The 24,183-nt window shown below is 43.5% G+C and overlaps 1 protein-coding gene across 1 annotated transcript in view; it reads left to right on the top strand.

Moving 5' to 3' along the window:
* shprh (SNF2 histone linker PHD RING helicase) overlaps positions 1 to 24,183 on the top strand; it is a 162,756-nt gene that overhangs the window by 63,991 nt on the left and 74,582 nt on the right. The window contains exons 12-17 of the mRNA XM_068020176.1: positions 1,477 to 1,555; positions 4,277 to 4,440; positions 10,459 to 10,715; positions 19,368 to 19,489; positions 20,827 to 20,915; positions 21,043 to 21,135. Of these exons, the coding sequence (XP_067876277.1) occupies positions 1,477 to 1,555; positions 4,277 to 4,440; positions 10,459 to 10,715; positions 19,368 to 19,489; positions 20,827 to 20,915; positions 21,043 to 21,135 (804 nt within the window). The remainder of the gene's footprint in view (positions 1 to 1,476; positions 1,556 to 4,276; positions 4,441 to 10,458; positions 10,716 to 19,367; positions 19,490 to 20,826; positions 20,916 to 21,042; positions 21,136 to 24,183) is intronic.

The raw sequence follows: 24,183 nt of genomic DNA, 5'->3' as shown, positions 1-24,183 counted from the left end.
TTCAATCCTCGTATCTTCCTTTTCTTTTTCTTTCTTCAATTTCTTTCACTCGATCCCTCCCTCTCTAACACCTCGGAGACAGTGAGACAGGCGGAGAAGGGCAGACGGGCAGCTTTTTGCCCTCTTTCTAATTTTAAATTCTTCTTAAAAAATGCAGATTGAATTTTGAAAGCAAACATAGCTTCTTTGAGGGAAACAGAGCGGATGAGTGGATAACAACAACTTGCATTTATATAGCAACTTTAACATAGTAAAACGTGTCATGTAGGAGATTTTTATTTTTATTTTAACCTGACTTGAACTCGGGTTCTGAAGATGAAAGGCTAACGTCACTGTCAACTGCCTGTGCCTTTTTTTCCCTTTATTGTGCTGCACGATGCAGAGTGCTGGTATTGCACTTTGAAGTTCAGTCATTCGTGATTTTTTTTTTAAGATTAAGGTTTAAAATGTATGCATAATATATATGTGGTCTTGTCATTGTGACACCAGAATTGCAGTATCAGTATATCAGTAACCACATCAGTGTATTTGTTCTTAAAAGGCCCACAGGTGGTGAGGATCTTATCATAAAATGTCAGCCCTTGCTCAGTTGGTAGCACTCTTGACTCCGAGTCCTAAGTTCCTGGGTTCAAGCCACACTCAAGTACATAATCTACCATCTGCCCTCTCAGGTGGATGTAAAAGATACCAAGCCACTATTTCAAAGAAGAACAAAGGTGTTCTCACTTGTGTCCTGGCCAATATATATCCCTCAACCAACATCACAAACAGATTATCTGGTCATTGTCACATTGCTGTTTGCGGGAGCTTGCTGTACGCAAATTGGCTGCCATATGGGCGGCACAGTGGCGCAGTGGTTAGCACCGCAGCCTCACAGCTCCATGGACCCGGGTTCGATTCCGGGTACTGCCTGTGTGGAGTTTGCAAGTTCTCCCTGTGTCTGCGTGGGTTTTCTTCGGGTGCTCCGGTTTCCTCCCACAAGCCAAAAGACTTGCAGGTTGATAGGTAAATTGACCATTATAAATTGTCACTAGTATAGGTAGGTGGTAGGGAAATATAGGGACAGGTGGGGATGTTTGGTAGGAATATGGGATTAGTGTAGGATTAGTATAAATGGGTGGTTGATGTTCGGCACAGACTCGGTGGGCCGAAGGGCCTGTTTCAGTGCTGTATCTCTAATCAAAATCTAATCACATTCCCTACATTACAACATTGGCAACATTTCAAATGAAAAAGCATTGTATTGGCTATAAGATGTTTGGGATGTCCTAACGTTGTAATAGGTGTTTATAGAAATGCAAGTCTGTCTTTTTTTAAAATAAATCATCTTTACAATATTAAGTTTTAAAATTGCGTGAGGACAAACGCAGATTGAGACAGGCCTGCATCATCCGTTTTGAGACACAAGAATTTTCACGTAACACTGCACACAAATAACGCCCGCTGCTTTTCGAACCTTTCTTCTTTTCTTTCTAGGCTGCAGAAATGTGTCTACGACTAAGTGCCATCAATCGTTGGTGTGTCACGGGAACTCCAGTCCAAAGGGGCTTAGAAGGTAACAAATATCTGAATACTGGACATTTTCCTGGTGTGATTTAAACTGTCTTCCCATGCCAAGAAGATCTCTCTCACCCTTCCTATATAATGAAGTTGTATTAGACACAGTAGCTTATATTTTGGAAATGGAGGTGCCTGCTGCAAGAAGAAAAAGAGCAATTCCTGCTGAACAAATCCAGAGAATTCACAGTGCTGGACAGGTTAATTATTTGGTTACATGAGTAGCATGATTAACAGTTTTATAATTGGGTGTTGGGCTATTGCATAAATTAAGATTGTATAAACTGGACTTTATTAGCAAGGGATTAGCCCTAGGATGTGAAGGGCTATTGTAGTGGAAGAAGCTAAAAGACTGCGGTGTTTATCATTACCAGGAATTTAGCCTCAGAGTGAATTTGTTCCTGAGGTGTAGTTGATGTAAAATTATTCTTGAAGGGCTAAGTCGTCGTGATTTTCATCAAACTTTTAGGAGAGGATAGTTTAGGTTAGTATGGGGATGGCTAAAGCCTGCGAGGTGTGGTTTCTGTGCCTTATGGGAAGGCCTGAATGTGTCCTGAATGATCCATCTATGAAGGAAGTGCCTCTGGCTACGTATGCTCGTGTTCAATGCATAAAAATTTGTTTATTTGAAGCTCTAAGTTTCCCTGCTGCTCTACTGTTAAAGCCTTACCATTTAGTGTAAATGTTCCCTCCTTGTTCTTCCTTGTTCCCCCTCACATTTTTTTGCATTCCATTCCATCTGTCATCTTTCTGCTCAAACTACAAACTTGTTCATGTCCATTTGAGCTTAATTACGGTTCTCTTCACAGTCTATTATGCTCCCTTATTTTTCCATGATTTATGCCAATTTTAATATTGTGCCCCCACACCCAAATTCAGATTATCTGAGAAAATCAAATGTCCAGATTCTAACCGCTGAGTAACCCACTGTTTATTCTTCCAGTTAGAGAAACAGCCATTAATCACCACTCTTTGTTTTATGTCTTTGAACCAACTTCCCCTACATGTGCCACCCTCCTTTTAATACCATGTTCCCTAATTTTATCAACAAGCAGAGGGCAAAGGAACAGCATCCAAAGCTAGAACTCCCTGAATGCCTAAAGATATAGCGATTAAAATGAAACATTGAAAGGAGGCTTATGATAAATGTTGTTTTCATAATTCAGAACCAAGCTGAATGCAAAAGATAAAGGGGAGAGCTGAAAAGGAAAAAAGAGGGACAAAAACAATGTAGAGGATAGTAACAGATTTCAGGAGGAAATTGGCAGACACATGACAGATGAAATTTAAGGCAGAGAAGTGTGGAGTGCTGCATTTTGTTAGGAAGAATGAGGAGAGGTAATATAATCTAAATGGTACAAATTTAAAGTGGGTGCAGGAACAGAGGGCCCTGAGGTTGTACATATGCAAGACTTTGAAGGTGGCAGGTCGAGTTGGGACAGCTGTTAAAAAGGCATACAGGTCCTTGGCTTTATAATTAGAGGCATAGAGTACAAAAGTAAGGAATTTATGCTAAATCTTTATGAAATACTGGTTAGGCCCTAGCTGGAATATTGAGTCATTTCTGTGCACCACACTTTAAGAAGGATGTTAAGGCCTTAGAGAGGGTGCAGCAGAGATCTACTAGAATGATGGCAGGGATGAAGAGACTGGAGAAGCTGGGGTTGTTCTTCTTGGAGCAGAGAAAGTTAGTGGGAGATTTGATGGAGTTGTTCAAAATCATGAAGGGTTTTGATAGAGTAAATAAGGAGAAACTGTCTCAGTAGCAGAAGGATCGGTAACCAGAGGACAGAGATTTACGGTAATTGGCAAAAGAACCAGAGGTCGCATAAGAACAAAAACATATGCAACAAGTTGTTGTGATCTGGAATGCACTGCCTGAAAGGGTGGTGGAAGAAGATTCAATAGTAACTTTCAGAAGGGAATTGGATAAATACTTGAAGTGGAAACATTTGCAGGGCTACAGGGAATAAGCAGGGGAGTGGGACTAATTGGATAGCTCTTTCAAAAAACAGGTACTGGCAAGATGGGCCAAACGGCCTCCTTCTGTGCTAGGGATTCTATGATTCGAAGTCTCCAATATGGTACTTTATCAAACACCCTTTGAAAATCTATGCCCACAACATATCCTTTGTCATAACATCTTTCCAGTCAACTGACTTTACCATCGACTGATCATTCCCCCTTTCAGTTGGTATTTCAAATCTAATTATGGTTACCAATTCAAAATGTTGCCCTACCCTTGCATTTTCTACTTGCCTCACTCTTAATTTCCTAGAATTAGATTCAGCCTTTTTCCTTGATATAGAAAGCAGTGACCTCCATGTTGTAGAAATCCTCGCTTTTCTTTGCAATTTGCATTACTTTTAATTCAGTCTATCTTGGGGTAATTAATCTTATTATTATAGATTTTTGGTTTCTGTATTTTATTTATATATTTATTTCCCTGATTCCTTTCTACTTTTCGAACATGTCAACACCTCTGCTAAAATAGCGTGAAAAGGTGATTAACATGAGTGCTGAGTATTGGATGGGAGTGCGCTGTCTGTTACTTGGAAAATGTTATTTTTAGGCTTTTTTTTGCTCACAAGGGCAATCAGGATTTATTTTGGACGTCTGTAAAGATGCATAAACTGTGTTGGACAACTTGCTTTCACTTTTTGACTTCTGTAATCCACACACAATTTTGACGTAGCTGATTTATTTCTCCTTCCCTCAGACCTATATGGATTAGTTTTGTTTCTGGGTGTGGACCCATATTGGGTGAAACACTGGTGGGACCAACTCCTATACCAACCTTACTGCAGGAAGAATCCTATTCCAGTCTACACCCTCATCGCAAAGATCATGTGGAGAATGGCAAAAAAAGATGTGCTTGATCAGGTACACGTGTCCATGTAGATATCAACAAGAAATATATCAGGATTGGGGGCGGGGGGGTTGGTGGTGGTGGTGGTGACAATATGGAACACCCAAACAGGGAAGCTCTCAGCTGGCCTGAAGTTAGACCTCTGGTCTTAATCTATGTAATCCAGGTGAGCTGGCAGTGTGTGTCATGCCTTCTCTGGAAGCTCCCCCTTTTTGCAGCAATGGATTTCAGGCTTCCTGTCTCAATAGTGGCATCCTCAACTAAGTCTCGGGAGGGCAGGGGTGTACAACGCAGGGTTTGGGGGGTGGGTGTGGGTGGGGACAGATGGACAATCGCAGCTGTCAGGAGAGCCCGCCTGCCCTTTCTGGCTCCTTTTAGTTGGCTGCTGTTGTTTATGAAGAATTCTGATTAGGTTAGGCCCAACACTTGCCCTGCTCAATAAAGACTGTTTCCTCTGAGCGTGGAGGCCTAAATCATGTGTACATATGTAAAGTGATCAAAGCCTGTTTTTAGGTTGCCAGGAGCACCTGTAAAATGACCTGACCCAATTTCAGGTCAGGGGTTTGTCAGGCGTCTTGAGGCGGAGGATGTTAGTCCCCGATGGTAGGCCTCGTTGTGCCCATTCTATACCTGCAAAATGATGCAACCAGGTTCAATTTCTACCCCAGTATTTTAAGTTAATGCAAGAAAAATATGCACTGTTAATATTTTACAGAACAAATTGCTCCATTATCTTAAACCAGCATAGATACAGCTAACGGTGAAGATGGGCTTTTCCTACAACTCACGCGATGCAATTGGCTGGGCTGCACAGATCTGCCGAGTAAGCGGTTTTCAGCTGGGGCAGTTGTAACACCGCTGCAATAGGGCTCAGCACCCGTTAGAAGGAGGAAGAAATCATTTGGGTGATCCTTTCTGTTGTACCCCAGGTCAGATTTGGTGGTCCTTTTCTGTCAGACCCCAATCTCAGATTGGGTAATCACCTAATATGGTATCCCCAATCTCAGACTCACCGTCCCCTGATATAGTTCCCCAATTTCAGACTCCGTCCCCTAGTATAGTATCCCCAATCTCAGACTCACCGTCCACTGGTATAGTGTCCCCAATCTCAGACTCACCGTCCACTGGTATAGTGTCCCCAATCTCAGACTCACCGTCCACTGGTATAGTATCCCCAATCTCAGACTCATCGTCCCCTGGTATAGTATCCCCAATCTCAGACTCACCGTCCACTGGTATAGTATCCCCAATCTCAGACTCACCGTCCACTGGTATAGTATCCCCAATCTCAGACTCATCGTCCCCTGGTATAGTATCCCCAATCTCAGACTCACCGTCCACTGGTATAGTATCCCCAATCTCAGACTCACCGTCCACTGGTATAGTATCCCCAATCTCAGACTCACCGTCCACTGGTATAGTATCCCCAATCTCAGATTCACCATCCCCTGGTATAGTATCCCCAATCTCAGACTCACCATCCCCTGGTATAGTATCCCCAATCTCAGACTCACCGTCCACTGGTATAGTGTCCCCAATCTCAGACTCACCATCCCCTGGTATAGTATCCCCAATCTCAGACTCACCGTCCACTGGTATAGTGTCCCCAATCTCAGACTCACCGTCCACTGGTATAGTATCCCCAATCTCAGACTCATCGTCCCCTGGTATAGTATCCCCAATCTCAGACTCACCGTCCACTGGTATAGTGTCCCCAATCTCAGACTCACCGTCCACTGGTATAGTATCCCCAATCTCAGACTCATCGTCCCCTGGTATAGTGTCCCCAATCTCAGACTCACCATCCCCTGGTATAGTATCCCCAATCTCAGACTCACCGTCCACTGGTATAGTGTCCCCAATCTCAGACTCACCGTCCACTGGTATAGTATCCCCAATCTCAGACTCATCGTCCCCTGGTATAGTATCCCCAATCTCAGACTCATCGTCCCCTGATATAGTTCCCCAATTTCAGACTCCGTCCCCTAGTATAGTATCCCCAATCTCAGACTCACCATCCCCTGGTATAGTATCCCCAATCTCAGACTCACCGTCCCCTGGTATAGTATCCCCAATCTCAGACTCATCGTCCCCTGGTATAGTATCCCCAATCTCAGATTCACTGTCCCCTGGTATAGTATCCCCAATCTCAGACTCACTGTCCCCTGGTATAGTATCCCCAATCTCAGACTCACCGTCCCCTGGTATAGTATCCCCAATCTCAGATTCACCGTCCCCTGGTGTAGTATCCCCAATCTCAGATTCACCGTCCCCTGGTATAGTGTCCCCAATCTCAGACTCACCATCCCCTGGTATAGTATCCCCAATCTCAGACTCATCGTCCCCTGGTATAGTATCCCCAATCTCAGACTCACCGTCCACTGGTATAGTGGCCCCAATCTCGGACTCACCGTCCACTGGTATAGTGTCCCCAATCTCAGACTCACCGTCCACTGGTATAGTGTCCCCAATCTCAGACTCACCGTCCACTGGTATAGTATCCCCAATCTCAGACTCACCGTCCACTGGTATAGTGGCCCCAATCTCGGACTCACCGTCCACTGGTATAGTGTCCCCAATCTCAGACTCACCGTCCACTGGTATAGTATCCCCAATCTCAGACTCACCGTCCACTGGTATAGTATCCCCAATCTCAGACTCACCGTCCACTGGTATAGTATCCCCAATCTCAGACTCACCATCCCCTGGTATAGTATCCCCAATCTCAGACTCACCGTCCACTGGTATAGTGTCCCCAATCTCAGACTCACCATCCCCTGGTATAGTATCCCCAATCTCAGACTCACCGTCCACTGGTATAGTGTCCCCAATCTCAGACTCACCGTCCACTGGTATAGTATCCCCAATCTCAGACTCATCGTCCCCTGGTATAGTGTCCCCAATCTCAGACTCATCGTCCCCTGGTATAGTGTCCCCAATCTCAGACTCACCATCCCCTGGTATAGTGTCCCCAATCTCAGACTCACCGTCCACTGGTATAGTGTCCCCAATCTCAGACTCACCGTCCACTGGTATAGTATCCCCAATCTCAGACTCATCGTCCCCTGGTATAGTGTCCCCAATCTCAGACTCATCGTCCCCTGGTATAGTGTCCCCAATCTCAGACTCATCGTCCCCTGGTATAGTGTCCCCAATCTCAGACTCATCGTCCCCTGATATAGTGTCCCCAATCTCAGACTCATCGTCCCCTGATATAGTTCCCCAATTTCAGACTCCGTCCCCTAGTATTGTATCCCCAATCTCAGACTCCGTCCCCTGGTATAGTATCCCCAATCTCAGATTCACCGTCCCCTGGTATAGTATCCCCAATCTCAGATTCACCGTCCCCTGGTATAGTATCCCCAATCTCAGATTCACAATCCCCTGGTATAGTATCCCCAATCTCAGATTCACAATCCCCTGGTATAGTATCCCCAATCTCAGATTCACCGTCCCCTGGTATAGTATCCCCAATCTCAGATTCACAATCCCCTGGTATAGTATCCCCAATCTCAGATTCACCATCCCCTGGTATAGTATCCCCAATCTCAGATTCACCGTCCCCTGGTATAGTATCCCCAATCTCAGATTCACCATCCCCTGGTATAGTATCCCCAATCTCAGATTCACCGTCCCCTTGTATAGTATCCCCAATCTCAGATTCACCATCCCGGTATAGTTTCCCCAATCTCAGATTCACCATCCCGGTATAGTATCCCCAATCTCAGATTCACCGTCCCCTGGTATAGTATCCCCAATCTCAGATTCACCGTCCCCTGGTATAGTATCCCCAATCTCAGATTCACCGTCCCCTGGTATAGTATCCCCAATCTCAGATTCACCGTCCCCTGGTATAGTATCCCCAATCTCAGATTCACCGTCCCGGTATAGTAACCCCAATCTCAGATTCACCGTCCCCTGGTATAGTATCCCCAATCTCAGATTCACAATCCCCTGGTATAGTATCCCCAATCTCAGATTCACCGTCCCCTGGTATAGTATTCCCAATCTCAGATTCACCGTCCCCTGGTATAGTATCCCCAATCTCAGATTCACCGTCCCCTGGTATAGTATCCCCAATCTCAGATTCACCGTCCCCTGGTATAGTATCCCCAATCTCAGATTCACCGTCCCCTGGTATAGTATCCCCAATCTCAGATTCACAATCCCCTGGTATAGTATCCCCAATCTCAGATTCACAATCCCCTGGTATAGTATCCCCAATCTCAGATTCACCGTCCCCTGGTATAGTATCCCCAATCTCAGATTCACAATCCCCTGGTATAGTATCCCCAATCTCAGATTCACCATCCCCTGGTATAGTATCCCCAATCTCAGATTCACCGTCCCCTGGTATAGTATCCCCAATCTCAGATTCACCATCCCCTGGTATAGTATCCCCAATCTCAGATTCACCGTCCCCTTGTATAGTATCCCCAATCTCAGATTCACCATCCCGGTATAGTATCCCCAATCTCAGATTCACCGTCCCCTTGTATAGTATCCCCAATCTCAGATTCACCATCCCGGTATAGTATCCCCAATCTCAGATTCACCATCCCGGTATAGTATCCCCAATCTCAGATTCACCGTCCCCTGGTATAGTATCCCCAATCTCAGATTCACCGTCCCGGTATAGTAACCCCAATCTCAGATTCACCGTCCCCTGGTATAGTATCCCCAATCTCAGATTCACCGTCCCCTGGTATAGTATCCCCAATCTCAGATTCACCATCCTGGTATAGTATCCCCAATCTCAGATTTACAATCCCCTGGTATAGTATCCCCAATCTCAGATTCACCATCCCCTGGTATAGTATCCCCAATCTCAGATTCACCATCCCGGTATAGTATCCCCAATCTCAGATTCACCATCCCCTGGTATAGTATCCCCAATCTCAGATTCACCATCCCGGTATAGTATCCCCAATCTCAGATTCACAATCCCCTGGTATAGTATCCCCAATCTCAGATTCACCATCCCCTGGTATAGTATCCCCAATCTCAGATTCACCATCCCCTGGTATAGTATCCCCAATCTCAGATTCACAATCCCCTGGTATAGTATCCCCAATCTCAGATTCACCATCCCGGTATAGTATCCCCAATCTCAGATTCACCGTCCCCTGGTATAGTATCCCCAATCTCAGATTCACCGTCCCCTGGTATAGTATCCCCAATCTCAGATTCATCGTCGCCTGGTATAGTATCCCCAATCTCAGATTCACCGTCCCCTGGTATAGTATCCCCGATCTCAGATTCACCGTCCCCTGGTATAGTATCCCCGATCTCAGATTCACCGTCCCCTGGTTTCGTATCCCCAATCTCAGATTCACCGTCCCCTGGTATCGTATTCCCAATCTCAGATTCACAATCCCCTGGTATAGTATCCCCAATCTCAGATTCACCGTCCCCCGGTATAGTATCCCCAATCTCAGATTCACCATCCTGGTATAGTATCTCCAATCTCAGATTCACCGTCCCGGTGTAGTATCCCCAATCTCAGATTCACCATCCCCTCCCCTGGTATAGTATTCCCAATCTCAGATTCACAATCCCCTGGTATAGTATCCCCAATCTCAGATTCACCGTCCCCTCCCCTGGTATAGTATTCCCAATCTCAGATTCACAATCCCCTGGTATAGTATCCCCAATCTCAGATTCACCGTCCCCCGGTATAGTATCCCCAATCTCAGATTCACCATCCTGGTATAGTATCTCCAATCTCAGATTCACCATCCCGGTGTAGTATCCCCAATCTCTGCTTCACCGTTTCTTGGGACATTCTGCATTGTTGTGTATCCAACTTTTCACTATCGTTTCCAGCATTTTGGAAGTGGTTAGGAATACTGTGAGTGGGGTGACTAATCCTTTACCTCTTTCTCCTAGTTACAGAGGAATACCACAACAACAGAGTTGTTGCTGTTTCTGTTAAAACGTTCCATTTTCTTTCGGCCAAGTGTTAATGAGTTGATCAGCAAACTTGGCATCTGTTGCTTCTCGTCCTCACCTGTGTGCTGCTTTACACCCAGATCCAGATACCCCCTCAGACTGAGGAAGTTCATTGGCTGCGGTTTTCACCGGTAGAAAGGCATTTCTACCATCGGCAGCACGAGATTTGCTCCCAAGATGCACTGCAGAAGCTGCGGAAGATTTCTGATTGGAGTATCAAATTGAGCAGTCTGGACAGGAGGACAGTTGGTTCTATTCTGTATCCCTTGCTGAGATTAAGACAGGCGTGCTGTCATCCGCAGGCTGTACGAGGAGAGTTCCTTCCACTGCAGAAGAGGTACGCGTAGAATTAAACTGGAAGTTAGAACATGAAAACCGGCCATTTGACCCAACTGGGGTCCCAAAATTGGGGCCATAAAATTTCCTGGACATCATAAGACGGTGTCGAAGTCACACAACACATACATAACATAGAAATTGCAACACAGAAACCAACCAGTCTGTGTCAGCATTTACCCTCCACGCGAATCATAGAAACATAGAAAATAGGAGCAGGAGTAGGCCATTTGGCCCTTTGAGCCTGCTCCGCCATTCATTATGATCATGGCTGATCATCCAACTCAGTAACCTGTTCCCGCTTTTGCCTCATACCCTTTGATCCCTTTAGACACAAGTGCTATATCTAACTCCTTTTTGAAAACATACAATGTTTTGGCCTCAACTGCTTTCTGTGGTAGCGAATTCCACAGGCTCACCACTCTCTGGGTGAAGAAATTTCTCCTCATCTCAGTCCTGAAAGATTTACCCCATATCCTTAGACTATGACCCCTGGTTCTGGACTCCCCCACCATCGGGAACATCCTTCCTGCATCTACCCTGTCAAATCCTGTTAGAACTTTATAGGTTTCTATGAGATCCCCCCTCACTCTTCTGAACTCCGGTGAATATAATCCTAACCGACTCAATCTCTCCTTATATGTCAGTCCCGCCACCCCAGGAAGCAGTCTGGTAAACCTTCGCTGCACTCCCTCTATAGCAAGAACATCCTTCCTCAGATAAGGAGACCAAAACTGCACACACTATTTCAGGTGTGGCCTCACCAAGGCCCTGTATAATTGCAGCAAGACATCCCTGCTTCTGTACTCGAATCCTCTCGCTATGAAGGCCAACATACCATTTGCCTTTTTTACCGCCTGTTGCACCTGCATGCTTACCTTTAGCAACTGGTGTACGAGAACACCCAGGTCTCGCTGCATATTCCCCTCTCTCAGTTTATAGCCGTTCAGATAATCTGCCTTCCTGTTTTTGCTACCAAAGTGGATAACCTCACATTTATCCACATTATACTGCATCTGCCATGCATTAGTCCACTCACTCAACTTGTCCAAATCACCTTGAAGCCTCTCTGCATCCTCCTCACAACTCACCCTCCCACCCAGTTTTGTGTCATCTGCAAATTTGGAGGTATTACATTTAGTTCCCGCATCTAAATCATTAATGTATATTATGAATAGCTGGGGTCCTAGCACCGATCCCTGCGGTACCCCACTAGTCACTGCCTGCCATTTGGAAAAACCCATTTATCCCTACTCTTTTTGTTTCCTGTCCGCCAGCCAATTTTCTATCCATCACAATACACTACCCCCAATCCCATGTGCTTTAGTTTTACATGCTAATCTCTTATGTGGGACTTTGTCAAAAGCCTTCTGAAAGTCCAAATGAACCACATCCACTGGCTCCCCCTCATCAACTCCACTAGTTACATCCTCGAAGAATTCTGGTAGATTTGTCAAGCATGATTTCTCTTTCGTAAATCCATGCTGACTCTGTCCGATTCTACCATTGTTCTCCAAGTGCTCTGCATTATCTTTGATAATGAACTCTCGAATTTTCCCCACTACCAACATCAGGCTGACTGGTCTATAATCCCCTGCTTTCTCTCTACCTCCCTTTTTAAATAGTGGGGTTACATTAGCTACCCTCCAATCTGTAGGAACTGTTCCAGAGTCTATAGAATCTTGGAAGATGACCACCAATGCATCCACTATTTCTAGGGCCACTTCCTTAAGTACTCTGGGATGCAAGCAGGTAGTCCTCCTCACGCTTGCCCGACCAGTGCCATATCCCTTCAAACCCTTTTCCTTCACCTAGCTGTCTAAGCCAGGATTTGTTGCCCATCCCTAATTTCCCTGGAATGGAGTTGCTTGCTAGCCTATTTCAGAGGGCAGTTAAGAGTCGACCACATTGCTGCGGGTCTGGAGTCACATGTCGGCCAGACCAGGTAAGGACAGAAGATTTCCTTCCCTAAAGGGCATTAGTGAACCAGATGATAGTTTCATGGCACCACTACGGAGACGAGCTTTCAATTCCAGGTTTCTATTAATTGAATTTTTTATTAATTAAAATTTCACCAGCTGCCATGGTGGAATTTGAATCCATGTCCCCAGGGCATTAGCCTGGGCTTTTGGATTACTAGTCCAGCGACATTACCACTGCACTACCGTCTCCCCGTAAGCCTTCCGTTGGTACATGACTTCAGGTAGTTGCCATGGATCTAAAGGTATGGGACAAGGAAGAAATATTTCCATTCTATATTTTATTGACCTGGTGACCAGGTTTAGTCTTTCTGCAATAATACATTGACAGAACAAAAGAGTTATTATAGGCAAAACCATGGAGAAATGGATAGGGACTGAACTTGGGACACTAGTGAAGTTTCTGACAGATTATGGAGGTGAAAATATGAACGTCATGAATACCACAGCTAAAAGTCTTTTCAGCAACAGACTCTGTGAAAGGCGTCATGTGTTGATCGATGAAATGCGGCATAAACTTGCAGCTGATCAACCAGACTGCAAGTTGACAACTGCCCTGGCATGGAGGGTTCATGCAAAGAATTCTCTCCAGATGGTTGGAGGATATAGTCCTCATGAATTAGTCTATGGGCGAAATCCCAAATTGCCTTCTGCTCTGTGTGATAGTCCTCCTGCGCTAGAAGGTTCTACAGTTCGATTTCATTTGAACGCTTTACATGCAGGGCGACAGGCTTTCACCAAGGCTGAGGTCTTGGAAAAAAATTGGAAAGGACTGAGGCATTGTATAAGATCATCTGAGACAATTCAGGAGATTTGCTGTATTATAAAAGAGAGTGTCATAGAGAATGGAAAGGCCCTGGTAAGGTAATAAGTCGTGATGATATGATAGTACTTATCAAACATGGCAATCAAACTGTTAAGGTTCATTCCTTTTAATTGGAATTAATTACAAAATCTGCAGCTGATAGAAGTAAACAAGGCACCTTGTACCTCAAATGTTCATGTGTTTTGTGATCAGGCGTCTGAGGAACAGAATGCTGAATAGTGAAAATGTGAGCGATCGTGACTCACATGACAGTGCTATCATATCCACAAGACTGTTGCTCAGAGTGGGTACTTGGGTGATGTATGTTCCAGAGGGGGCTAATGAATGGAGGGATGCAACATTTGTGGGACGTGCAGAAAAGGTTACTGGTAAGTTCAAATATTGGTTGAATGTTGAAAATTGATGGCCAAGAAGTGAGGTCCATGGACTAGCAGAATGGGGTGAAAGAGTAGAAAGTAAGAATGCACAGTACATGTAGTGATAGTGAGCCTAGGAATGATTTGTGTCAGAAGGTGAGCACAGAGCTGGAGAAAGAATCTCCTATAGTGAAAGAGGGAGTACTCACAGTAGTAGTCCCGACAGACATAAAAGTGAAAGTAGAGGCCGTAGCTTCAATAAACTACTTAATGAAATAAAGGCCACCAGTCTCGTAACAGAGCTAGAAGCAGAAGTCTTTGGTGGCTGCTAATGAGGATAAACTAAAAAGAAAGGCAAACAAAACAAGTGAGGTAGTTGGACAGAGTTGGGAGTTTATTCTGAGGAACCAGATAAGAGGTAACCAGGTGGATTTGTACCAAAACAGTCCTTGCAGATGGTATTTAAGGCTAAAGCAAGTCTAGTTGCTAGGGATTTTGAAGAGTGGTCCAGATGTTACAGTGGACTCTCCGACAGCTGGAAAAGTAATCTTAAAAATCTTTTTAGCTCTGTTGACTACTTATTCATGAGAATGTAGATCAATTGACATAAAAGCCACTTTGCTGTAGGATGATACTTTTCAGAGAGAGGTATTTCTGAAGCAGCCCAAACTGGCAGCAGATGCAGAAGGAAAAATACGGAAACTGAACAAATGTGTCTATGGCCTGAATGATGCTTCAAGGGTGTGGCATCATAAAGGGAAACTTTCTGGCATCTTCTAGATACATGTTGATGATTTCTTATGGGCTGGCACTACAGAATTTGCGCAATGTGTTATTAATAAGATTAGAGTAGAATTTCAAATTGGGAGTCAGGCTTGTGGAGCTTTTAAATATATTGGTTTAGATATTGAATAAAGATTTTTTTATTCTTTCATGGGATGTGAGTGTCATTGGCAAGGCCAGCATTCGTTACCCGTCCTTAATTTCCCTCGAGAAGGTGGTGGTGAGCTGCCTTCTTGAACCACTGCAGTCCATGTGGTGTAGGTACACTCAGTGCTGTTAGGATGGGAGTTGCAGGTTTCCGACCCAGCTACAGTGAAGGAACAGCAATGTAGTTCCAAGTCAGTGTTATACTCCAGAAAGCTTCTTGTTGAAGGATTACGCTGGAGCGTATCTTTTGTCATGCAGGCCCCCACCTGTCAAGAATGAGGCATATTAATTTTGTCATATGAACATTGATTTTAAACTTGCTGGGAAGAAGCGAAGGCCTGCTACAAGAGCTGCCAGACACTTAGCTGAAAGATATTTGCATACTAACAGACAGTGCTTGTGGAGACAAAAGGACCATTCCCTGACACATTCAACCCACGATGGATTTTGATCACCAGACATTGAAGGTGTAAGGAAGAGCATTCCAGAGACTGCTAAGGTGATACAATCCACAAAAGCCAGGACAGGTTAAACCAGCTGGTCACATGACTAAATGGCTGGTCCAGGGTTTTTGAACTAGCCACAGCGTTTTTGAACTCAAAGACTGTTTGCTCCTGGAGTGAGAAGACCTCTCCTGTCTGTTCCCATCTCTTTCTCACAAGCCTCTGGACCGACTGAGAACACATGAACTTCAGGAGAGAAAAGTCTCCTACATCGAACAAGATTTAAGAAGAATACTGGACCCCAATGAAAAGCAAGACCTATCTACAATCAAGGACTTTCAGCGAGCTCGAAGAACAGTAACCAAACCCATCTTCAAATATTGCCTCAAACTTTTCCACTTTATTTCTTCTGCTCTTTTCTGTCTCTATCTGCATGTGTGTATCGCGTATGCATGCTAACGTGGGCGCGTCGCGTATCCAAAGGTGTTAACCGAATTAGAGTTTAATAAAGTTCAACCTTTTCTCTTTAAACCTAAGAAAACCTGTTTGGCTAGTTTCTTTGCCTTATAATGGGAAGTTAGTGAACAAGGATTCGCTAAGGGGGAGCTTAAAAAAAAAGTGTGTTAAGAATTAAATTTTGTTCCGGCAAGACCAGTTAAGGCTGAGAGGGAACCCTTAGACCCCTTTCTCACCTGGTCATAGCACTTTACTCAGTCTTGCATTTATTTTACAAAGTAAAAAGATTACAAACATGCAGTTCCTCACTCAAATCTTCACCCAATTCCAGTAAGTGTCTCCTATACCTACTCAAGTAAAACCCTAATTAACACTCTCCACATGCATATGATTGAACACAATTCAAGGGGCGGCGCAGTGGTTAGCACCGCAGTCTCACAGCTCCAGGGACCCGGGTTCGATTCTGGGTACTGCCTGTGCGGAGTTTGCAAGTTCTCCCTGTGTCTGCGTGGGTTTCCTCCGGGTGCTCCGGTTTCCTCCCACATGCCAAAGACTTGCAGGTTGCTAGGTTAATTGGCCATTATAAATTGCCCCTAGTATAGGTAGGTGGTAGGGAAATACATAGGGACAGGTGGGGATGTGGTAGGAATATGGAATTAGTGTAGGATTAGTATAAATGGGTGGTTGATGGTCGGCACAGACTCGGTGGGCTGAAGGGCCTGTTTCAGTGCTGTATCTCTAAACTAAACCAAACCCCAATTAGAACCAGGAGCCTGCCATATGTGAGACCCTAGCACAATGTAGCAATTTGCTAGTACTGAACCAGGGATTTCCAATTTGAATTTCCTCAATCTTCCATAGAGCCTGTTAAAGTCCATGATATATTCTTCCATTGAATAACCATCTGTTTTCTGAAATCTGTTAAAGTCTGACCATGCATCATAGGCATTTAGTAGATCATCTTTCTTGTAAATCTCATCCAAGAATTCTAACAGAAGATCCGAACCTTCGTCAGTATCCAACTGATGAGCATCCAGTTCACAAAATACTTCACTTCTGATTTTACTTTTGGTAGGAAGTGACAACGCCAAGACCTTGTTTTCTCTTTGGTAGGGACATAACCCGTGTCCAGACATCCACATCATTCTTCCACTGGTCATATGGTTCAGACTCTGAGAACATCAGAGGGTAATCATCCCCTGACAATTTACACTTGCTTTTTGCCATTTTCCACAACGACCACTGGGATTTTTGTTTTCTATGTGAACATTTTTTTCTTAGTTACCAACAGTCACCTTTAGGCAACCATCCTCTGCTACCATGTTATATTCCAGAAAGCTTGTTGAAGGATTATGCTGGAGTTAATCTTTACTCAGTCTTGGATTTATTTTACAAAGTTTTTTTCATTCATTTCATGGGATGTGGGCGATGCTGACTAGGCCAGCATTTGTTGCCCATCTCTAATTGTCCTTGAGAAGGTGGTGGTGAACCACTGCAATCCATCTGGTGTACATATATCCACAGTGTTGTTAGGGAGGGAGTTCCAGGATTTTGATCCAACACTGAAGGAACGGCAATATATTTCCAAGGCAGGATGTTGTGTGCCTTGGAGGAGAGTTTGCAGATAGTGGTGTTCCCATGCATCTTCTGCCCTTGTTCTTCTAGATGGAAGAGGTTGTCGATTTGGAAGGTGCTGTTGAAGGAGTCTCGATGAGTTGCTGCAATGCATCTTGTAAATGGTACACACTGCTGCAATTGCACGTCGGTGGTGGACGGTGTGAATGTTGAAGGTGATGAATGGGGTGCCGATCAAGTGGGCTGCTTTGTCCTGGATGGTGTCTAGCTTTTTGAATGTTATTGGAGCTGCACTCATTCAGGCAAGTGGAGAGTATTCCATTGCATTCCTGACTTGTGCCTTGTAGTCAGGAAGTGGGTTACTCACCACAGAATTCCCAGTCTCTGACCTGCTCTTGTAGCCACAGTATTTATGTGGCTGGTCCAGTTCAGTTTCTGGTCAATGATAATCCCCAAGATGTTGATAGTGGGGGATTCAGCAATGGTAATGTTGTGGAACGTCGAGGGAAGATGGTTAGATTCTCTCTTGTTGGAGGTTGTATTGCCTGGCACTTGTGTGGCGTGAATGTTACTTGCCGCTTATCAGCCCAAACCTGAATATTGTCCGTGTCTTGCTGCATATGGGCATGGACTGCTTTAGTATCTGAGGGATTGCGAATGGTACTGTACATTGTACCACCATCAGTGAATATTCCCACTTCTGATCTTATGATGGAGGGAAGGTCATTAATGAAACAGCTGAAGATGGTTGGGCCTAGGACACTCCTGCAGCAATGTACTGAGGCTGAGATGATTGGCCTCCAATATCCACAAATAATTTCCTTTGTGTTAAGTATGACTCCAAATTGTGGAGAGTCTTCCCCTTGATTCACATTGACTTCAATTTTGCTAGGGCTCCTTGATGCCACACTCAATCAAATGATACTTTACATCAAGGACAATCACTCTCACCTTACCTCTTGAGTTCAGCTCTTTTGTCCATGTTTGGACCAAGGCTGTAATGAGGTCAGGAGCTGTGTGGCCCTGGCGGAACCCAAACTGAGTATCAGTAAAAAGATTGCAAACATGCAGATCCTCAATCAAACCATCACCCATATTCGGTAAGTGTGTCCTTATATATGCTCAGGTAAGACCCTAATTAATACCCTCCACCTGCATATGATTAAACATAATTAACAGTCAGGATGGTATGCGATTGGAGGTGAAATTGCAAGTGATGGTGTTCCCATGTGTCTGCTGCTCCGGTTTTTCTAAGTGATAGAGTTCGCGGGTTTGGAAGGTGCTGTCAGAGGAGGCTTGGCAAGTTGTCAGATATTTTAAATGAGATCCTGTACTATGGGCGAACTGAAAATGGTATACCCATTGAATATTATAGATAATCATTCCTTTTTGGATAACGTACACTTTACAAAAAATATGAATGAGAAAAGATTAAGGATTGATCTTGCTGGCTTGAAACAAATGCTGGAGAGAAAGGAAATCTCTAAAATTAAATGGGTGGATGTAAGTCATCTACTGGCGGATTGTTTTACAAAAAGAAGTGCACATACGGAGAAATTGTTAGGGGTCTTAGAGGAGGGAACGTCTTGCAATGTAATGCTTTGTACAGAATTTGGAGGTCTTTGACTTAATTTGTTTTGAAATTTTGTTTGTACTTATAAATTCTAATTTTTATGTAAAGAGAGAAGGGAATCTGTTAATTGAGTTTAATTGTATGCAGATGGTGGGCCCTAACTGGGGATAAATGGAACAGATTGAAACTGTGTTCGTTGGTTTGGAATGTGTATCTCTGTAAATAAATGCTTATAAAAGTGTGTAAAAGACTGGCTGCAATTCTATCCTTAACCACTTGGCTTTCTGGAATATAACTACTGCACTGGAGTATTAGCTGAGAATTTGTGCTCAAGTCTCTGGACTGGGACGAGAACCCAAAACCTTCTGACTCGGAGGCAAGAGTGTTACTGCTGAGCCAGAGCTGACTCTGCAGGCTGTGTACTTGCTTTTGAGCTGGCAAATGCAAAGTTTGGCAATGTATTTTGATTTTCTTTTCTTTTCTTACCCAGATTGTTTATGATTTTGTGATTACAGTACCATGACGATGGAGGAACTGTTAAAGTCTCTTCAGAAAAAATGTTGTACGGAATGTGAAGAGGCTCATCGGCAGCTGGTGTGTGCTCTTAATGGGTTGGCTGGCATTCATATAATCAGAGGTAAGCACACTTCTTACCAGTGGGGTTTTGCATTAAATATACTAAATGAATATGAGTATTAATTTTCGGGAAAGGGGAAAAAGGGCTAAGGGACTTGGATGGGTAAGTTGTGCCAAAATGGACTGCTTGGTTTGAATGACTAGTTTCTGTGTTGTAACTCATATGCATTTATATATATTACTAACTCAATATGAATATGCTAGCTTAATTCATATATACTGGCTGGAATGTTCCAGTCCACGATCAATAGTCTTCCCATTCACAAGCTGGTGGATACTGGAGTGAAGTACCTCAGCCCCTATCTGAATCCGAACCTACTATCTGAACCCGAATATGCTAACAGCATTTGGGATTAGCTAATACTAACTGAGTCTGAATATAATATGTGCATTCATAATATACTAAAAGAACTAACTGAATCTGAAATATACTAACTATATCTCAAACATACTCATTGAATCCTGAACGCACTCACTGAATTCCAGATATTCTAACTACATCTTAAGGGTGTTAACTATGAGAGGGAAATTACTGGCAGAATATGATATTTGCGTATGGATACTGTTTATTTATTTAGATATGTTTAGGCATTTGCTTAGGGGCATGCTTAGATTTTATTTTCCCCAGGATTGTCTTTTAAAATTTATTTTCACTTTTAAGGGTATATGATGGGGTTTGGAGAGGAACTAAGATGGCCACTGGAGGTGATTCCAATAACTCTGAGAGTGATTTGATTGTTTTGTGGTGACTGCTGGTTGTTCATTGGTAGCTTTTCTGACCTCCTTCATGTTGTTTGAGTCAATTAAGATCGTTGCATTAATAGTGATTCATTTTTTTTCTATCAATATGATGCTTGAGACATAGATTTTCTTGCCAAATGGCTGTCTTACCCATTGATCTGTTGTGGTGACATAACTTTTATTTATGTAGATAAATGGGCTTTGTATCAAATTAAAAAGTGTATTTGTGGTATTAAAGAAAGAACTTGCATTCCTCAAACACCTTTCACGACCTCGGGATGTCCCAAATGAAATCTAGTCACTGTTGTAATGTAGGAAATGCCACAGCCAATTTGTGCACAGCAAGCTCCCACAAACACCAATGTGATAATGACCAGAATATTTTTAGTGATGTTGAATGAGGGATAAATATTGGTTTAACATCTCAACCGAAAAATGGCATTTCTGACAGTGCAGCATCCCTCAGTACAGTGTCAGCCTAGGTTTGGTGATTTTAACTCTGGAGTGGGACTTGAACCCACAACCTTCTGACTTAGAGATCAGCATGTTACCTACCGCTGAGTCATGGCTGACACTTATAATAATTATATATTACAGGTGAGTTTGTAACTGCAGTTGAATATTACAGAGAGGTTCTACGTTCATCTGAGGAGCATAAAGGCAAACTTCAAACGGACTCTTTACAGGTAAGTAGACCAATCTGGATTTCAACTTGCAATTCTGCATTGCGGAATGATATAAGTTTCCTATGTTATTGCAGATTTTCAACAGTGCCACTATGGATTTACTAATCAGTTGAAATGTTATTTTCAGCGACTCCATGCCACCCACAACCTTATTGAGCTTCTGGAGGCAAAACACCCAGGGATCCCGCCAACTCTTCGCGATCACAAACTTCGAGAAGAAGTATGTACCCACTTTCCTTTACGGGCCAGTGCTTGCTAACAGTACAGAGTCACTCTCTTTTAATATTTGTCTTTTCTTAACATGTGTCATTTGATAATTGACTCTGGGGGCAGAAGTGGCCCCGTGCACTCTAGCACTGCATGCCTTGGAGTCCCAATTCAGTATACTTTGTTGTTCACATTTTGTACTTGTTGCTTTTGTTCCATGTGTCCTGGCATTTGGAAATGGCTGTTCTTAGAACCGTTGCCTCATTGATAGACAAATCCCAAATCAGAAAACCAAGATCTGTCCAAATTACAGAACACAGAAAGAAGGAACTTGTATTTGCAGCCAGTGGATTACTTTTGAAGCATGGTCAGTGTTGCTATGTAGGCAAATACAACAGGCAGTTCCCACACAGCAAATAAGTGAAATGGGTTTTGATGGTAGACGAATGCATGTTGGCTCGGACATTGGAGGTGTTCCCTGCTCATCCTCGAATGGAGCCTCAGGTGAGCAGCTCATCCAGAAAGTGGCTTCTCTGACAAGGTAGCCTCTCAGTACTGCACTGGAATGTCAGCCTAGATTACGTGTTCATGGACTTAAACTCCATCTACGGCAAGGATGATAAATGTAAAACCTTTAGAGGAAGTCTTGAGGCGTACCATTCTCAAATTTGCTGACGATGGAAGCAAATGGACCAGCTGCAAACTAATTTTAGTGAATTGGCCCATCTGTGGCTTTTGTCATGCAGACAAATGCAGTATTGTACACATGGAGCCAGGAAACTGTAGGCTTGCCCATGCTATGCAGGGGAGCCCATTGAAAGAAATGAGTCAGGAGGGAGACCTGAGCAGGATCGTTGATCGCTTGTTAAATGTGGATAAATCGAATGAGGGTTACGGAAAGCAAATAAGACTTTAAGTTGTATGCATGTGTAGAAAATAAAGAGCATAATGCTATGTTAGGCTGCGGTATGTCCACGCTTGGAGTGCTTTGATCCTTGCACCTGCTGATCTAATTGAATGATGGAACAAGCTCAAGGGACTGAATGGCCTACTCCTGTTCCCAGTGTTCCTGGATTTTCTCACTATTCTTTAAACAAACTTGTGCATACAGCATGGATTATACAGAGTGTTCTATCATCTATGGGTAGACTGATTGCTAAGTATAGAGCATGCACTGATAGCACGCATAATAAAATGGCGCTGTCACAACCTCCTTTAAATATAACAACAAAGTTACTGCTCACTTTAGGCTGGACCTTCCTGCCCCGAGTGAATGCATTTCCAATACTAATTAATTAGGGACAGGTAGGTCTGGCCTGAAGTTTTTATAATCCATGATGACCATTTCCTTCCAAAAACTGAGCAGTATCAATTGGAAAATTCAGATGTCAGAATTTGTCAGAAAGAAAGCCAGTCCTTTGCTGCTGGCTCCTTTTAACCTGGATCTATGAATTTACAAGCAGCGGCTAATCTGCAGATCCCTGATTGACCTCAGCATGTGCATACAGCAATTAGACCTGTAGCTTAATGGGACAGGCTAGATTAGACACAAAACAGAAAATGTTGGAAATATTAAGCAAGTCAGGCAGCCTCTGTAGAGAGAGAAACCAAGTTAATGTTTCAGGTTAATAACCTTTCAGATTTCAGATTTTCAGCATCTGCAGTATTTTGCTTCTGGATTAGATGCATCCTAGCAGCAGAGCAGTACATTGTAAAAAGCTTCTCTCCTTCTGACGCAGCATCCCATGAGTAACAACTACCATTACAGGGATAACTCTGCAAGCAAACTCCTAGCAGGAAGCCAGATTCATGTCTGTGTATATAGTGACACCAGTATTCCCAGCCAGAATGGAGATGGTTGAGTAACTCCCCCAGAAATCATGCTTAGAAACCTCACTCCTGTAAGTGACTGGGATCAATCTTGCACACACAATTTGTATGTAACTGACCTCCACTCACCTCAATTTACTGGAAACATCACCCTGCTTTTATCAGGAGACATTTCTGCAGCTTCTGTCAGAGACTCTTTTAAAATACATTCTGTAGACTGTTTGCTGTTGTGCACTTTTTAAACAGACTCGGTTTGTTGAATAAATGGATTCTGTTCGCTCTAAAGGAGATTGTTTGCTGTGAGTCCTGCCATTTGTCCTGCTCTGTTTCCAACTCGATGACTGACAAAGTGCTAAGACACTCTGCAGGTTCATGGCAAGCATGCATAATTGAGGCTGCACTGTTATTGTTCTACTTCTGAGCCATGCTTCTTACTGGGAGCATAACATTATTCCATATATATCACATTACAATGTGGTAAATGCTATTTCTATGCTGTCCTACATTCTACATATTGAACTATTCTGTTTCTATTCCAAATCCGATGAGTCTGTGCAGGAACTTTTGAGTCACTGTACAGCTTAGATGGAACATTGTTCCTGACATGCCTGGCTGGTGAGCAGGTAAGTTTCCTCACCATTGGGAGGCAACCCAAGAAATAACCCCACAAACCTTACAGCTTGTGGTGATGAGGATACGCTCTGACAATTAGGGTCATTTACTCTGGTGGAGGGCAGGATCAGATGGGATATGAGTGTTTTTTGTTAAATATTGCAATTAAACCTATTAGATAGGTCAGCTGTGATGGATAGGAATGATCAGATTGGAGGTCTAGCCAATAAAATCCATAAGCAAGGTATTGTATTGGGTGTCAGTGAGTATCTGTTTCTGCTGAGTGATTGATCTTACAAATGCATTTCTGTGGTATATTGATGAGTATGGGGTTGCTGCATCCCTTTAAAAAGAAACACGACAGCTTCCATTAAGAAGAAGATATTACCAGCTAGAGAGAAGTGAGTGTGGTTTGATTTGGATCATAGTGTGTCTTAGGCAACCTAAGTATGGATCTTGCTTGATTTGCTTTAAGGAGTTGGAGAGAAACTAGCTAGAGCTCTCTATATCTCCCAGGAGGCAGCATTACTGAGGTATATTGTCCCAGTAATACCAGATGGGCCAAAACTAATAAGGCAGGGAGACAGTAAACAGAGTAGACCAAGAAAGAAGGAAAGCT

Source organism: Heterodontus francisci, chromosome 3 (genome assembly GCF_036365525.1).
Source record: "Heterodontus francisci isolate sHetFra1 chromosome 3, sHetFra1.hap1, whole genome shotgun sequence".
Lineage (NCBI taxonomy): Eukaryota > Metazoa > Chordata > Chondrichthyes > Heterodontiformes > Heterodontidae > Heterodontus > Heterodontus francisci.
The sequence above is the reverse complement of the archived record's forward strand: the minus strand, read 5'-3'. Positions and strand labels throughout refer to the sequence as shown.